We start from the raw sequence: 19,403 nt of genomic DNA on the forward strand, positions 1-19,403 counted from the left end.
TTTTACTTAATTTAATGATGAGATCACTTTAAAAATTCCCTTTTAGTGTCTAAGTACTTGGAAGAGAGGACCACATCTATGTGTAAATGCCTTATATGTAGTAAAAGTTATTCTATATCTAAACTGAGGTTACAGTGAAGAGTCGTTAATAGTTGCCGTATAGGCATATGGAAGAGAAATGTATGGAATGTTGTTGTTTAACATTCTGTCTTAAGATATAGAGCAAATACTCAAACTGTACAATTATATGCATGAAAATTGGCATTTAACTCAAATTATCTATGGAAACAATGAGAAAGTTAAATAAAGTTGTACCAATAAGTAATTGAAACTCACTCCTTCCAAATATGAATCTAGTGATCTAACCTTTGCTCCATCTTGCTTGGCTATAATGAATGGATGAATTTGATGGGTTATGTTGGTATGAAATCTCATACTGGCTCAGGGGTCACAGTCAGCATAATCCAAAATGAAGCATGGAATTTGAAGGGCCACCAGAGATGTGAGAAATAAAAAGGATGAAAATATATCAAGGGAGCAGAACAATAAATTTAGTTGAGAGCAATGAAGAATATAAAGTTGTTTTCAAAAACCAGAAAGAAGGATATGGATGAAGTAAGAAAAGACCATAAAGACAAAAAATATTGTGAGATGGTGTAATAGAATTATAAGGAATACAGATGGCAATGATAATGGCTTACAAAAGTTGACATTACAATCAAAATACAAGACAGCTTTTGTACCAAAGTACATTGATCATGGTGTATTTCACTATAAGCTTAGGATTATCAGCCTTAATTGCAGACATTATTCTCTTGCTTGTAGTCAGGCTAGCTGAAGATATGTTAAATCTTTGTCCACAGTCCGTGTTGTTTATATTATGCCATATAAGTGACACATGGAATTTGAGATGGGACACAAGGTGGCATTGTACATTTCATACACTCATGTATTGATGATGACATAGATAATAAAGGAAACTGGCAAAAATTTGAATGTGGAATACTGAATCAGCGTGGCATGTTAAGAAGTACCAGGGAAGTAAGTTTGTTTAAAAATGATTTCTGACTGTCTTGTATATTATGCTGCAGCTTCCCTCAATTAACAAAGGCTACTGAGGTCTGTGACAAACTGGTATTATCACCAGTGACAGAGAAATATAATATAATCAAGCAAACACTGATCAGCCAGTTATTTCCCATGGCTACTAAATGGATATGAACATTATTATGAATGAAAGAACTTGAATATTGCATCCCATTTCATTGACCCCAATGGCTCCATATACAAGCTGGAAAAGCTGCAAAAAAATCTTAGTTTTGGGAGTATTCATGTCTCCCAACAGATGTACTGAAGGGCTTAACAGTGTATGCCAGTGATTTGAGTGCATTACCACAAATGCATAACTAAACATTACTTAGCTTGCATTTATCGCTAATCTCTCGCCCAGAAAAATCCCAAATGACTGAAAAAATGCAGTTGACTTCTGTGTATAATAAGGGTGAAAGAACTGATACTCAAAATTACAGATCAACATCCTTAATATCAGTTTGCTGCAGAATTCTTGAAAATATTCTCAGTCTGAATGTAATAAAGTTCCTTGAGATAGAAAAGCTTCTGTCTACAAATCAGCAGTTTTGGAAAGTATCACTTATGTTAAACTTGCATGCCATTTTTCCACATGGTAACCTGTGAACTATAGATGAAGGGTAACAGGCAGATTCCAAATTCCTAGATTTCTGAATAACATTTCACATGGTGCCCTACTGCAGACTGCTAATGAAGGTACAAGCATATGGAAAAGGTTCCCAGATATGTGAGCTACTTAAGACCCAGTACTTTGTCCTCGACAGCAAGTGTTAGTCAGAGATAAGAGTATCATCTGAAGTGCCCCAGGGAAGTGTCACAGGACTGTTATTATTCCCTACATAAATGACCTGCCATATAGAGTGAGCAGAAGTATGACACTGTTTGCTGATGATGCAGTGAGGTATGGGAAGATATCGTTGTTGAGTGACTGTAAAAGGATACAAAATGACTTATGCAAGATTTATTATTGGTAGTCAGATTAAAGGAAGACATCAAAGCAATTCAGAGGTGGCTGCTGGATTAGTTACCAGTAGGTTCGATCAACACACAAGTATTATGGAGATGCTTTGGAAAGCATAATATGAATCCCTGGATGGTAGGCGATGTTCTTTTTGAGAAACACTACCTTGAAAATTTAGAGAATCCACATTTGAAGCTGGCAATAGAATTACCCTACTGCCACTAACATACATTTTGCGCAAGTACCATGAACATAAGATAAGAGAAATTAAGACTCATATAGAGGAGTATAGACAGTCATTGTTCCCTTGCTCTATTTGCAGGTGTAACAGGAAGAGTAATGACTAGTAGTGGTAAAATGTACCCTGTGCCATGCACCATACAGTGGATTGTGGAGTATGTATGTAGATGTAGAAGTAACCAATCACAGGCATCACTGTAGTAACAACTAAAGTGAAAAACCATGTGAATATACTAGAAGCCAATGTAGCTTCTGAAGCACATTGCACCATTGAAGGTGTGACGTCCTAGCCATGCAATGCAATGGTAGTGTTGTGAAAGCAAACACTGGAAGACACAATTTTTTTAATATGTTGCAAATTATGATGAACTGTATTTTGGGAAGACTGTTATGGAATTATTCATTGGAGAATAGATGAAGCATCAAGACCAAATTTTCTACAGTTCCTGTCAGTTGTATGTTTCTGTATGAAAATAATAGCTGAATTTTCCCAATGCTCATACTTTCTATAGACTTGCTAATATCTTGAATGCTCTGTATTGTGTATGCTGAATATAAATGAAGTGTTAGGTTATTGATATTGTTGCACAGATGTTAATTTCAAAATTAAGCGTGCACATATTAATGTCATTAAGTGAAACAAGACTGGAATCTTTATAAACATTAACATAAAAAGGGACCATTGTTATAAAATGGTTTACAACACAAAAGTCATCCATATTGTGCCCTCCCTGCCTCCAACTAGTGTCAGTGGTTCCTAGTCAGAGCGTCAACAGCTACAAAGGCTGAACTGCTTTCACCATTATGTATGGCTACTATTTTGTCATTTGTAGGTAATGGTTGTGATGATGGCAGGTGTGGGGCAATCATTGGTTGTGGTGTGTTGCTCATGATTGGGCTTTGTTCATCTCTTTTTAATGTCAGAGTCTCCATTTCACTAAAACCAATTTAAGTCTGTCACCTGAAGCTGTGATTATTGAGCCATCCATGTCATTATCATTTGTCTTTTTTCTCCACACTAGTACAGGGCATAAGCCATTGTATAGCAGTTTACATTAACATCATGACACAGAATTTTTTTTTTTTGCTAGACTGCAACTCTTTGGCTACAGACAGCCACCAAGAACCACATTACTTTGTTGTGGCTTGAGCTGCATAACAGATTTAGACATTTTTACAATTCCAGCAGACATGTTGCCAAACAATCCTCTTGGTAATAATAGTGTTGGGCTGTATGAAATTGTCTTTGCCTATAAATCCTTTTTAAAAGACAAGCACAATCACAGCAGAATCAACTCCAACTTCTTGGCCTATTGTCCTGTGGTGGCAGTGACCACTCCTCTGACACATGGCTCATATTTATTTATTTGCTCCCAGCAAACAACAAAACATATACGAGCTTAATTTATAATCTTTTGTGTATACACTGATGTGACAAAAGTCATGGGATAGTGATATGCACACATACAGATGGTGGTATGCCATGTGCAGAAGGTATAAAAGGGCAGTGCATTGGCAGAGCTGTCATATATACTCAGATAGTCCATGTGAAAAAGTTTCCTATGTGATTACGGCCACATGACAGAAATGAACAGACTTTGAACATGGAATGGTAATTGGAACTAGATGTGTGGGTCAGTCCATTTTGGAAATTGTTAGGGAATTGAATACTCTGAGACCCACAGTGTCAAGAGTGTGCCAAGAATACCAAATTTCAGGCATTAGCTCTCACCATAGATAATGCAGTGGCCGACAGCCTTCACTTAATGACTGAGAGCAACAGCATTTGTGGGGAGTTGTCAGTTCTAACAGACAAGTAACACTGCATGAAATAACTGCAGAAATCAATATGGGACATACAGTGAATGTATCTGTTAGGACAGCGTGGCTTAATTTGGTGTTAATGTGCTTGGGCAGCAGACGACTGACATGAGTGCTTTTGCTAACAGCATGACATCACCGGCAGTAGCTCTCCTGGGCTTGTAATTGTATCGGTTGGATCCTAGATGACTGGAAAATAATGGTCTGGTCAGATGAGTCCTGATTCAGTTGGTAAGAGCTGATTGCAGGGTTCGAGTGTGGCACCGACCCCACAAAGCCATGAACACAAGTTGTCAGCAGGGTACTGTGCAAGCTGGTGGTGGCTGCATAATAGTGTGGGCAGTGTTTACATCAAATGGACTGTGTTATCTGGTCCGACTGAACAGATTATTGATTGGAAATGATATATTTGGCTACTTGGAGACCGTTTGCAGCCATTCATGGACTTCATTTTCCCAAACAACAATGGAATTTTTGTGGATGATAATGCACCATGTCACTGGGCCACAATTGTTCACTGTTGGTTTGAAGAACATGCTGGACAACTCAAGTAAATGAAATGGTTACCCAGATCACCTGACATGAATCCCATTGAACATTTGTGGGACATAATCGAGAGGTCAGTTCAGGCACAAAATCCTGCACTGGCAACACTTAAGCAATTATGGGCAGTTATAGAGGCAGCATGGCTCAATATTTCTGCAGGGGACTTCCAATGACTGAATCGTTGTCTCATTGAGTTGCTGCACTAAACTGTGCAAAAAGAGATCTGAACAATATTGGAGGCATCCCATGACTTTTGTTGTCTCAGTGTAATCCTTTCATGTGCAAATTAACTGCACAACACTGTGGATTTAAAGTGCACATACTCTTACGATATACAAGGACATTTAATACTAACAAAAGAGTAGCAGCACAATACTTTAGATTTCACTTTTATCTGGCTCCTTGATCGGTTCTGAGTCATATGGATACTTAGCTGTAAGCCATTTCTTGAGGTCTCTCCTAAAATTTAGTTATGAGTTATAGTACAGGACTCCTTCAAATATGAACTGCTTTCAATCAGTCTGAGTCTTCTACAGTTTAAATAAAAGTCTTCCTTACTCCTTTATTATAACCATGAAATTGTACATTTCTGCTAGAATTTTTTCTCTCCTTTATTACTATTGTAATCATTTGGAACATATATATTGCCTATACAGCCATGATAATGCAAATTAAAAATATATCTATACATATTGTATCCTCTCACTTAAGCTACTTTCCTTTAACACAAAAACTCTGTTGATGTATGTATGATATTTTCCACCCTGAAATATAATACTGTACGACATAAAAGGTTCTATTTGGCTTCCAAGGGACTCCGAGACTTCCAATCTCACATGTTGCCTCCAAATGCTTCTATCTTATGCTTTTTCTTTCCAATTATATATGTCCCTCTGTCTCAGATTTTCATTTGACTTACCCTTGTTCTCCTGGTCCAAAATTTATTATACTTAATTTTGAATTTAGATATGGAGTTATCCTCCTTAAGACATATAGATTAGATGTTAGCTTATTATACACATTATTAAATTGATGTTTTCAGGTCAGTTTAGTACCTTTATACATGCTAAATAGTTGCAAACAATGGTTGTGTTGTTCAGTGGACTTTCATTTATCACTTTTTGGTTATTTGATCCATGAGACTGAAAGTAAACTACTTTGCTTTTTGAGAAATTAACCATTAAATTTTCACTTTCCAAATGATCTTGTATTTTCCCTATTTATTTTTGCACTTCCTTGTTAAGATTACCTGAATCTTTTTCCCAGCCAAGACCAAATGTATTGTTGGCATTCATGGTGAAGAGTTGTTCATTATCGTGAATCCTGGGAAGGTCATTTGCATAAATGAAAAATAATAAAGGTCTTAATATTGAGCAATGTTGCTCACCAAATTTAATTGTTCTCATTCTGAACATTTTCCTGTCCATGATGTTCCCATTGTCATAGACAGTTTCAGTGTGTTGTTGCCTATTTGTCAAATATGACTCTAGTAGGCACATAATATTTCCATAGAGATCAGCATTTGCAGTTAATCATTGTACACCCTGTCAAAAGCTTTTGGAAGGTCTAAAAAGGCTGCTATCAGTTATTTTGTAGAGACTTATGCATAAACTGCACTGCTGCTGATGTTGTGCTCCACCTTGCTCTAAAACTATGTTGAAAACCCCATAATGTGTCCTTATGTTGTAATGATCCAGCAAGTGTTTTCCTATACTGTTTTCAAAAAGCTTACTGAAGTGGGAAATTAGAACAAAAATCTATAGTTTTAGAGAAGTTTACTATCTCCACATTCAAACAAAGGCCACACACAATTGTCAGCTTCAAATTACTGGGGAATATACCTTCCTGGAAAACACAGTTTATTAAATGAACCAGTGATGGAATTAAATCCTGCATACATTTTTAATAGGAATGACATAATTTTGTCTCATTCTCTTGAACTGTATTGATCAGTCCTCATATAGATTGTATGGTTGTCTAGTGAGAAAGTACAACTTAAATTGGCTGTACATCTCTTGCATCATGTCACCAATGTAATCAGTTATCTTGACACTGAAATCTTTTCATTAATTCTCCTACAACATGAACTCTCTAATCCACTCTGAGAATATGTTGATATTCATCAGACAACTGTTAGTCAAGTGATTTAGAAAAGACAATCTTTTAACAAATCACTGTCTTTAAATACATTGTTCACAAATTATTATGTACATTACTTTCAAATTTTCAAGAGCTCTTGCATTCCTTGTATGATTGAAATTGTTTGAAATATACCTTTGTTATTTATTTTTTAAAGTCCCATATTACTTGTGTAGCACTGAATTCTGAAAGATTACTGTATTACATTTTAATTTTGTATTTTCAATTCTGAAATGAGCTTCTACTTCCAATATATTTTCATTTATTATACATTCACTGCTTCGTAATCTTAATGGAATTTGTTGTATGACTTAATTATTAAATTGTCAGTTTGTTTGATTACAATGGTGTATTTCATATGCCATTTTAATGACAGCTGTGGTGAGTCAAATGCCAGTTACTGTCAATAAGCTGTAAAACCACCACTCAGTACCTGAGGCAATCTTTATCTCATGTCCATTAAATTTTGTAAATTATGTATCTGCTGACAATACCTCACAACATTTTTATGTTTGTGGAAACCAGTTAGGCCCAATGCTCACCCTTCTGACACAATATGTTGTCCACCATCCTTGTACACTCTTGTTTCACACAATTTCGCATTTTTAGTGTAACCTTTCTTTTAATTTTAGTGACATTTCTCAACCCAGATGGAATATAGAAAATCATATGTTGTAGTTACGCAACTGACTCCACTTCTGCTTTGTTTAAAATGCAGTGTATAGAATAAAATGTTAGTATTTCTGCAGCTGAATATGGGCTTAACCCATATGATTATTTTAATTCTCATTCTAGCCTAGAGTGCAGTCTCACAAAGCATATTTCAACAATCAATGCTGTAGGAATGTTCATGTACAAAATAATACTTTTGGGTTAAAGGAGACCACTCACCAGAAAGCAGAAGTGTTGAGTTGTCAATAGGCACACACGAACAAATAAAACTTACAAGCTTTCTGAGTTATCCTTTGCGGAACGGTGGACTGTTTGTGTTGGGGGTAGTGTTGGCTGGGGTGGGCAGAAGAAGAAGGAGGCAGGAGGCAATGAGAGGGACTGGGGGTGGGTGGATAGGGACTCAGAGGAGGCATCAGTTTGCTGGCTAGGAATGTGGAAGGGAGGGGTGGCAGGCATATGGGTTTGGCATGTAATACACAACTGTAGGGATCAACGTGGGCCAGCGCACACTGAAGGCAATGTGAGAACATGAGTTGGGAGGGGGTGACAGTAAGGGGAAGTGGGAGAAACTGTTGGGTGGAGGGTGCAGGGGCAGTGGTTTACCTGACATTGAGGTGAGGACAGTTATGGGAGCAGAGAATGTGTTGTAGGAATAACTCTCATATGCATAGTTCAGAGAAGCTGGTAGCAGAGGGGAGGATCTGGATGGCCATGTTGTGGAGCAACCATTAAAGTAGAGCATGTTTTGATCAGCTGCGTGTTGTGCCACATGGTGGTCACTTTGTTCTTGGCAACAGTCTGGTTGTGGCCATGGATATCTGCATGGCACCTTCCTATGCCAACCTGTTTATGTGCCATCTAGAGGAAAAATTCCTAGCCTCCCAAAACTTCCAACGCCTAGTCTGGGTCAGGTTCATTGATGTTGTCTTCATGATAAGGATTCAGAGCCAAGACGCCCTAGCCACATTCCTTAACAACCTCAACACCTTCTCAGCCATCCACTTCACTTGGTTCTCCTAATGCCAACACACCTGCACATTGACCTCCAACTCTCTGATGGGTCCATACACATTGCTGTCTGTATTAGGCCAACTAACCACTAACAGTACCTGCATTTTGATGGCTGCCATCCTTTCCACACCAAAAAGTCCTTTCCATACTGCCTCGCCACTCATGGATGATATATCCGCAGTGGCGAGAACTCTCTTGCCCAATATGCTGAAGGCCTCACAAAGGCCTTCACAGACAGGTAACCTCACCCAAACGTAGTCCACAAACAGATTTCCCATGCCATATCTTCACACACCCCCAAGAGTCAGCTACAAAGGAATGCCTCCCCCCCCCCCCTCGTCACCCAATATCATCCTTTCAGCAAGGCTTTGATTATCTCTCATCTTGCCCTGAAATGAGCTCCATCGTATCCAAGATCATCCCCAGCCCTCCTAAAGCGGTATTCCGTCACCCACTCAACTTACACAACATCCCAGTCCATCCCTATGCCACTCCCAATCCCAACTCCTTGCCAAGGGGATCATATCCATGCGGCAGAGACCTGCACAATCCACCCACCCAGCACCTCCTAATGCAATCCTGTTGGAGGCTTATCCTACCCCATCAGAGGCCAGGCCACCTGTGAAAGCAGGCATGTCATGTACCAAATCAGCTGCAAACACTGCACAGCTTTTTGCATTGGCGTGACTACCAACCAGCTGTTCACCAGGATGAATGGCCACTGCCAAACTGTTGCCAAAAACAAAGTCATCACCCATCTGAGCACAACATGCTCAGTTTCAATGGCTGCTTCACAACTAGGCCATATGAATCCTTCCCTCCACCACCAGCTTCACCAAACTGTGCAGATAGGATTATCCCTAAAACACATCCTCTTCTCCCATAATCATCCTGGCCTCAATCTCAAGTAGCCCACTGCCCTAAACCCTTCACCCAACATTTTCCCCTTTCACTATCCTGTCACCATCTTTGAACTTACGTTCCCACATTGCCTTCTGTGTGTGCTGCTTCCCAATGGCCTCTACAATCATGCATTACTTGCCTAGCCAATATACCGGCCACTTCTCCCTTACGCATTCCTAACTGAACCAGTTGCCTCCCTCTGAGCCACTAGCCACCACCCACAGTCCCTCTCCCTGTCTTCCATCTCCTTCTCCCTCTACCCATCCCACCCGACACTACCCCCATCACAACCAGTCCATTGACACTCTCCGTCCAGCCAGCACCTTGTGGGTTCAGAGAGAGGGGGGGTGTGTGTGTGTGTGTGTGTGTGTGTGTGTGTGTGTGTGTGTGTGTGTGTGTGTGTGTGTGTGTGTGTGTGTGTGTGTGTGTGTGTGTGTGTGTGTGTGTGTGTGTGTGTGTGTGTGTGTGTGTGTGTGTGTGTGTGTGTGTGTGTGTGTGTGTGTGTGTGTGTGTGTGTGTGTGTGTGTGTGTGTGTGTGTGTGTGTGTGTGTGTGTGTGTGTGTGTGTGTGTGTGTGTGTGTGTGTGTGTGTGTGTGTGTGTGTGTGTGTGTGTGTGTGTGTGTGTGTGTGTGTGTGTGTGTGTGTGTGTGTGTGTGTGTGTGTGTGTGTGTGTGTGTGTGTGTGTGTGTGTGTGTGTGTGTGTGTGTGTGTGTGTGTGTGTGTGTGTGTGTGTGTGTGTGTGTGTGTGTGTGTGTGTGTGTGTGTGTGTGTGTGTGTGTGTGTGTGTGTGTGTGTGTGTGTGTGTGTGTGTGTGTGTGTGTGTGTGTGTGTGTGTGTGTGTGTGTGTGTGTGTGTGTGTGTGTGTGTGTGTGTGTGTGTGTGTGTGTGTGTGTGTGTGTGTGTGTGTGTGTGTGTGTGTGTGTGTGTGTGTGTGTGTGTGTGTGTGTGTGTGTGTGTGTGTGTGTGTGTGTGTGTGTGTGTGTGTGTGTGTGTGTGTGTGTGTGTGTGTGTGTGTGTGTGTGTGTGTGTGTGTGTGTGTGTGTGTGTGTGTGTGTGTGTGTGTGTGTGTGTGTGTGTGTGTGTGTGTGTGTGTGTGTGTGTGTGTGTGTGTGTGTGTGTGTGTGTGTGTGTGTGTGTGTGTGTGTGTGTGTGTGTGTGTGTGTGTGTGTGTGTGTGTGTGTGTGTGTGTGTGTGTGTGTGTGTGTGTGTGTGTGTGTGTGTGTGTGTGTGTGTGTGTGTGTGTGTGTGTGTGTGTGTGTGTGTGTGTGTGTGTGTGTGTGTGTGTGTGTGTGTGTGTGTGTGTGTGTGTAAGGGGGGGGGGGGGGTGTTTCACTCTAGGTCTTCAGAGGACTACTCCGAAAGTGAGGCTAGCCAGTTTTCTTTCTTTTGTTTGGGTCTTAACTTAGCACTCCTGCTTTTCAGTGAGTGGTCTCCTTTTCTTCAAAAGTATTTAACATTAAAACAATCATTTGACTATTGCAAAAGATGCAGTCTTTGGTTAAATATTTCTGCATCCTTGAATTTACAGTTTATGTAAGTGAAATGCCAGCTGTAGCCAAGTAATTGTATATCATTGTGTTGTAAAACAAATAATTCTAGAATTTAAGGTTTTGAATTCTATGAGATGGATTGTCTTTCTTTAATTCCAGGGATCTGTTCTTTGAAGAAATAGAAACATCTTGCTCCAATTAAACTATGGAAATGGAAGCTATTGGGTTGTGAAGACCAGTGATGCTTACTTACATCACAGATGATCATTGAACAGCAGACAATAATTTCTGCAAAGACTTTCATGTCATCCTATGCACAAGTTTTCTGTTAATTTGGAAGGTGACTGTAGTAGAAGATTTATATTTACAAGAAGATTAATATTTACAAAGCTCTTGCACCGAATTGAAACAAAATAATTAAGGATGAATCTTCTTTCTGCTTAATAGCCTATGCTAATTTTGTTAACTTATTAAAGTAAAAAAAACAACAACAAAATGGCAACCATCAAGCTTGATGATCTGCTGGGGAAAAAGAAAGAAGCTCCTCAAGTGCTGGACCTGTCTCGTAGTGTAGTCCAGTCAAAGGAGGAAATGCGAAAATTGATGGACAGAGTCCCAGAATACAAGATACGTCCTGAAAAGGTCAGTGAAATTCCATTTTTGACTTTGTATAGAACACTTGCACAACCTGCCTTTGAATAACAACACCATGCTTTATGGTTCATTAATTGATTATTATTGTTTGTTGTTATTGTGGTCTTCAGTCTGAAGACTGGTTTGATACTCCTCTCTCTGCTACTCTCTCCTCTGCAAGCCTCTTCATCTCTAAAGAACCACTGCAACCTATATTCTTTAGAACCTGCTTACTGTATTCATCTCATGGTTTCTCTCTGTAATTTTATTCCCACACACCTCCCTCCAACACTAAGTAGGTGTCTTCTTGATGTCTCAGAACATGACATTTCAACTGATCCCTTCTTTTAGTTGAGTTGAGCCACAAATTCTTTTTCCTCCAAATTTTATTCAGTACCTCCTCATTAGTTAGATGATGTACCCATACAATCTCCAACAATCCTCTGTAGCACACATTTTGCATGCTTTAACTTCAATAGTTTGTAAAAATTAAAAAGACGTGAAGAAACAGCTAATAATCTAACTGAGTAATAAAGATAGCACTTTATTCATGTATATTTGCATTGCAGATGTACAGCAAGTATAAGGCAAAATTTAGAATCTTCTTTTTCACAGTCCAAGTACTCTTCTGTGGCCTAAAAGAACCTTCTTTTTAAGCCAGTTTCATATAACATTTCTGAAAGTTTTCAGTGAGGTAGTGTGTGCGTCTGGAGGCAGTCCAGTGAACAGTTTAACTCCAAGCTACATATAGCTATTATGACTCTTGATTAATCTAGTAAAGAGCTGGTTGATCATTTCTTTGTGATGTGTATTTTGATAATAATATGACTGCTTAATTTGTAGCTCTTTTAGTATCAATGGACTACCCAACTAAGTGTAAATAATGATGGGGCTGTCATGACACTGCAATCTACCCCTCCCTCATTTGTTGATTGTCACTGACATCATAATAAACTCTTTTAATAATCTTTGAGAGTAGTTAGATTTACAATAAACTTTTTTACTTACCTTCTTTTCTCATAGTTGGCTCCAGTTCTTCACATCTAGGGGTTGATTCTTGAAGTTGAAATTTTTGACATGTAGATTCTCATGGTTCCAATTGATTTAATAACTTGTGAAGAATTGCCTGTTGATTTTTATTCTTTCACATTTTTCTACATCACACTGTCTTTACAATTTCCTCTTCAAAACCGAAAACTATATTGTTATTGCTAGAAAAAAATAAATAAAATAAATAAATAAATAAATAAAAACACATCCAATCACATCAAATTCATCCCCACTACTAATCCATTCTGTGGTACTAACAATATTCCAAAGAGTTTACAAATTTTCTTGACAAATGAGTCTCCACCAATTTATGTCATTATTTTATAAATGAATCCAGAAGTAATCATAATAAATATTGTCCAATTGCACAATTAATAACAGGAATTTTAAGTGTGCCAGATATTTCATAATTTTCAAATGTTTCTAAAAGAAAAGTAATTTTAACTGTACATTCAAAGCTAGTACATATTGATTGTAACAACAAAAATAATTTCTTTTTGCGGATTGTAGCCTGAAGTATACCACATTGTGTACAAAATTGTATGAAATTCTTTTAGTTAAGCAGCTGAGATAATATTAACCTGTTTAAAAGGTAGAAAGTATTTTTGGTATTGATAACTTCTGTTGAAGAAGAGGGGGTAATGCTAGAGGAGAGTGTCCCTTTACAATATCCCCCTCACAAAATTTGGAAACAATATATTTACAATATTTTGTGACAGACTATAAGGTTTGCTAAACGGTGTACAAAGTGATGCCAAAAGATAGAATATAAATGAATACAGGTATCTTATACATAACATGTTACAGAAAGCATAAGGAAAATATCTACCAAATAAGTCATAAGCTATACATATACCAGGACATGGCATTCTGATTTTCAGGTCTGTGGAACATTCAGTCACAAGACAAATAGTACAAAGTCAAAACTACAATGTTATAACACTGAACTACAGGAATAAATGCAGAGACAATGTAAATTATGAGAAATACAAATTGTAAGTTTATATCCTCAAAATCACACCTTCAAAAATCTGCAAAAGAAAAGAGAAAAAATTTAGAGCCTAAGTGTAGGACCAAGTGAGCTGACTCAAAAAACACGACAGGCACAGAACATACTCAATCATGAGTAGTAATATAGCACAAAATCCATCAACCACATAAACCAGAGTATTATCCTTGAATACACACAAACAGTTGTGATGACCAGGGGTACCCAAAACAGAGTTAAGTATGAGTCTGGCCACAGCTCAAGTTTCAGTCAGATACAGTATTGCAGTACTAAGGATAAATGCTGGTAAACAGAGTCATAAATAGCTTTGAATGATGACATAATCAAGTACCTTGAGGACCAAAATCAGTGTATGAAAGCAGACATGTATACATCTTGTTATGTTGTCTATACTTGTAAATGTCTTCCACACTACCTGATAATGGTTCATACAAACTAACCAACATACATAGCAGCCTAGAAAATTTGTTTATACTTGATAAAAAAATACATACTGATTTCATGTTACTTAATGCATTGGGAAGTTAATCCCCCTACTTGAAAAAACATGCATTTATTTGGAATAACACTGTCTTTGGCAGTCTTGGCTAACAATTTACATATCTCCGTCACAACACTGATGTAGTTGACAGATGCTTGAATATATTAGACAGCACCTATGATCCATTGTAAGTTGGCTGGTCCAGCAGGGTACAGCCATACATTAGAGTGGGGAGTGGATCTACCCACATCTTTCAGTTTGCTCCCTAGAGTTCCCATTACACACTCCAACAGATAGGTAACATACATTACTCACCTTATCTGTACTGTCAACATCATTCACAAATAACTCTGAAACTTCATTGTTCTTGCATTACACAAATACCTGATACTCATCATCATCATCATCATCATCACCATCATCATATTCTTCCAAAATTACTGCACCAACAAAATCATTAACAACACAAGTCTCACCTCCATCAAGGTCACATCTAGTCAAAAATACCACCTAGTTCAGATCCCATACAGTCATTACCTGATTTACATACATCAATAACACTGTTTCCTGACCAAGAGTACAAATCACTAGTACACACTACATCAAAATTCTCATTACTCTCACATTCTGGTTGTGATTAGTATCTACATCATTATAATTAAACACAGTATTCCAAAACTTTTGATCAAAATGTGAACAAGAAATCTGATGTTCCTTCTGTTCAACTTCAGATACCTGTGCCACATTACTAATACTGTTATTATTGTCTGATTATAAGTGTAAACTGGGGTCCTGTACTGTTTCCTCACCCCAAAACTGCAGACCTTCATTAAGGCAGACTGCTGTTTCCTGAAGGGCTACCTCTATGATTATTTCTTCTATTAAACTGACCATGATTATCTCCATTATTCCAATTCTGCTGAGGTTCAAAATTTTTGTCTCTATTATCATTGTGATCTCTATCATTTCAATTATTATGGTACATGCTTCTTTCTACTGCCCTGCCCAGCCTGTCAACATATCGTAAAAATTGTTCAAAACAGTTGTCAGGTCTGTGTACTAAATCTCACTGCAATCTCTCTGGTAATCTCCTTTTGAGTGCATCAATCAAAGTCATTTCATCAAATGGTTTGTCAGCATGAGCTAGTTTCTTAAGTTGATTCTTACAAAACTCTTTCACAATACTGTCTGTATTCCTATAATTTGGACCATTTAGAAATTTACTTTTAATTCTCCCTTGTTCAGTTTCTGACCAAAATTTATTTACAAACTTTTTTCGAAACTTTTATGTGTTTCCCACTGATTTAAGTTACCCAAACTTAATTTACCCAAGACAGAGCTTCACCTTCAAGACATCTTTTAACAAATTTAATCTTTTGCTTGTGTCTCCTGCTCAACACAGAACTGTCTCTACAGTGGTTGCAAAAAATCCACTGGCTGTAAATTGTCTGATGGAAAACTTTCGATTGGAATGTTGGACCACGCAATACCATAATTTGAATAGAGATTATTGTGAACACAATTTTCCTGAACCACTGAAGTTTTTTGATCTAAAACATTTACATTAATTAGCATAATGTTTTCAACATTTACAATTTTTTGATCTAAACCACTAAAGTTCTGTTCCATTTTTTTCATCTACGGCCTTCTGTTGAACACTTTTGTCATCAACATTCTTCTCCTGATTTGCAGGTTGTTCAACTAACACTTTTTCCAAAACAATAAATTTATTAACTAATACATTGACTTTTTCATCCACACTTTTTAATCCATCTGACAACCAATTTTTAGCTCCAAAACCTGATTACTAAGTTGGTCTATTTGATCCATTTTACAATTGTTTTCAGTTTTTAGGTTGTTTAATTGTTGTTGTAGTGAAGTAAATTTGCTATCATTGTCCAACCTTATTTCAGTTAACTGCTCATTACCTGCACTAAATTTTATATTGTTATCTGTATTTATTTCTGTTAACTGATCATTAACAGCACTAAATTTGCTATTGTTATCCGTCTTCATTTCCTCTAATTTTGCTAAAATCAACTGACAAAATATCGGTTTTCACTCTTTCTTTGCTGACTACAATTTCACTTGGTTCTAACATATTCTGGCTGGGTCCTACAGCTTTCACATCTCCATCATTACACTCATTTCTATTCATTTTCCTAGCAATCACACGAGTCCACCGAAAAGAAATTAACTTCACAAATAGTTTGTACTCATCTTTTTTTCTTATTGATGTCCCTTGTCGTAGCTGAAATGTCCTCTTTCAGTTCATCCAGTCCATCATTGTTGATATTATCTCATCACTGTTGACTTTGTTGGGCAGTCCTCGGGTTTTTTTGTCAAGACATTGAAGTTCATTTACATAAAAAATACAAATACACAAATAATTGTCCTTTCTTCTTCTGCAACAGACAAAACTTTGTTATCAGTGAACAGATCCCAGCTGAGCCCCCACTTGTAATCTTATCCCCCCACATATTACTATTAAATTTTTCTGTCTCTACACAAGTTTTGAAAGCTTCGAGAGGCCTAAGATGTACAAAAGAAAAACTTTTTCCTTATCTTCATTTTCTCTTGATTTGGCTCCAGTTCTTGCATCCAGGGCAGATATGCCAACTTTCAAAAGTGAAAAACCAGGAGAATATTAGTGGTGTACTATTGTGAATTACAACATATCCCTGACAATTAAAGTTGCAATAATTCAATACCTGTAACAACTCAATTACATTTGCTTTATCATTTACATGTAGTTGTTGTTGTTGTTGTGGTCTTCAGTCCTGAGACTGGTCTGATGCAGCTCTCCATGCTACTCTATCCTGTGAAAGCTTCTTCATCTCCCAGTTCCTATTGCAACCTACATCCTTCTGAATGTGCTTAGTGTATTCATCTCTTGGTCTCCCTCTACGATTTTTACCCTCCACGCTGCCCTCCAATACTAAATTGGTGGTCCCTTGATGCCTCAGAACATGTCCTACCAACCGGTCCCTTCTTCTAGTCAAGTTGTGCCACAAATTTCTCTTCTCTCCAATTCTATTCAATACCTCCTCATTAGTTATGTGATCTACCCATCTAATCTTCAGCATTCTTCTGTAGCACCACATTTCGAAAGCTTCTATTCTCTTCTTGTCCAAACTATTTATCGTACATGTTTCACTTCCATACATGGCCACACTCCATACAAATACTTTCAGAAATGACTCCCTGACACTTAAATCTATATTCGATGTTAACAAATTTCTCTTCTTCAGAAACGCTTTCCTTGCCATTGCCAGTCTACATTTTATATCCTCTCTACTTCAACCATCATCAGTTATTTTGCTCCCCAAATAGCAAAACTCCTTTACTACTTTAAATGTCTCATTTCCTAATCTAATTCCCTCAGCATCACCCGACTTAATTCGACTACATTCCATTATCCTCATTTTGCCTTTGTTGATGTTCATCTTATATCCTCCTTTCAAAACACTATCCATTCCATTCAACTGCTCTTCCAAGTCCTTTGCTGTCTCTGACAGAATTACAATGTCATCGGTGAACCTCAAAGTTTTTATTACTTCTCCATGGATTTTAATACCTACTCCGAATTTTTCTTTGGTTTCCTTCACTGCTTGCTCAATATAAAGATTGAATAACATTGGGGATAGGCTACAACCCTCTCTCACTCCCTTCCCAACTACTGCTTCCCTTTCATGTCCCTAGACTCTTATAACTGCCATCTGGTTTCTGTACAAATTATAAATAGCCTTTCGCTCCCTGTATTTTACCCCTGCCACCTTCAGAATTTGAAAGAGAGTATTCCAGTCAACATTGTCAAATGCTTTCTCTAAGTCTACAAATGCTAGAAACATAGGTTTGCCTTTCCATAATCTAGCTTCTAAGATAAGTCATAGGGTCAGTATTGCCTCACGTGTTCCAATATTTCTACGGAATCCAAACTGATCTTCCCCGAGGTTGGCTTCTACTAGTTTTTCCATTCATCTGTAAAGAATTCGTGTTAGTATTTTGCAGCTGTGGCTTATTAAACTGATTGTTCGGTAATTTTCACATCTGTCAACAGCTGCTTTCTTTGGGATTGGAATTATTATATTCTTCTTGAAGTCTGAGGGTATTTCACCTGTCTCATTATTTACTTGTAAGTACTAAATAATGGACATACCTGAGCCTTCAGACTGTATAATTTATCATTCAACATGCTGAACAACATGAATGATGAGCTCTGTATGTTTCTTTGGATTCACACACATTCAAGTGAAGCACTCTTGAGAGAACTACAGTTCGAAATTACGATCCAAGAAAACAAATTAACGTCTATTAGATTTCTGTTTTCACATTAGCACACTTTCGCATGAATAAATCACTATTAAATGATCACACGTATTCATTTCATAATGCAACCCATATTTGCGTCGCATCTTATATCTGTAAGACATCTTTCCCTAATTTAAATCAATTTTATCCAGGATATACCTGTTAGGCTTAGCAAATAATCTGAATAGTTTATCAGTCTGAATTTGTTTGATTACGGTAATTACTTATTCAGCATACCCGTAGCTGACTTTGCGTTCTTCAAAACCCTGAACTAAATTTCTACTCAAAGCACTTGCCTTTTTGAAATGATTTTAAAATGAAAAATATCTCCAAAGACGTTTCTGGAAGCATGGACCTGAGCTGAGTTTTGCTCTTTGTAACTGTGTTAAAAATTCTCTCTCATTCCGCATTACTATGTGGAATTGACAAAATAGACAACATCACCTTTGCAAGTTTATCATATTGAAGAAACCCAACAGCCGATTTCATATGACCTACCAACGCCCACCGAACATCAATTCTCTCTGCTGCCAAGTTGGTTTCTTCAAGCTGAAAGTTACAGTACTGAGAGTGGAGAATATCAACTTCTGTATCTAAGTGTTCACTTTCGCTAGTCAGAGTATTACTTAACATAGTCAAGTAGCAGCCATACCTTGTCATCCACCAGTATACCGAAGGCACAGGGCTTTCAAATAGTAAGGAAAGTATTGAAACTGCTCTGAAAATCAGGAGATCGGTCTTCATGGTCGGGAGATTCGGAGGAAGAAGAAAAATCGGAAGTCTCCCGCTTAAATCGGGAGAGTTGGCACGTCTGATCTGGGGGTACATTCTTGCAGCTGAAATTTCTACTTCCTGGGTTCCAGATGACTAAATAACTGATGAAGTACAATCTGTTGCCACGATTTTATTTTATTTTATCCCATTCTTCTATATCACACTGAGTTCACAATTTCCATTTTCATATAACCATCAGTTACATTGTTGTAGACAAAATTAAAAGCCACATGTATTTCCATCAGAGGCATGCCCACTACTCCTTACATTCTG

General features: G+C 37.9%; 1 protein-coding gene across 4 annotated transcripts in view; it reads left to right on the plus strand.

The window, feature by feature from the left end:
- The window catches only part of LOC126253191 (uncharacterized), a 181,147-nt gene that overhangs the window by 67,897 nt on the left and 93,847 nt on the right, over positions 1–19,403 (plus strand). For 3 of the 4 annotated variants that reach the window (XM_049954355.1, XM_049954357.1, XM_049954358.1), the window contains one exon: positions 11,032–11,514. In XM_049954355.1, the coding sequence (XP_049810312.1) occupies positions 11,368–11,514 (147 nt within the window). In that variant the 5' untranslated portion in view covers positions 11,032–11,367. The remainder of the gene's footprint in view (positions 1–11,031; positions 11,515–19,403) is intronic. The other variant, XM_049954356.1, reaches the window with a different exon arrangement.

This window comes from Schistocerca nitens, chromosome 4 (genome assembly GCF_023898315.1).
Source record: "Schistocerca nitens isolate TAMUIC-IGC-003100 chromosome 4, iqSchNite1.1, whole genome shotgun sequence".
Classification (NCBI taxonomy): domain Eukaryota; kingdom Metazoa; phylum Arthropoda; class Insecta; order Orthoptera; family Acrididae; genus Schistocerca; species Schistocerca nitens.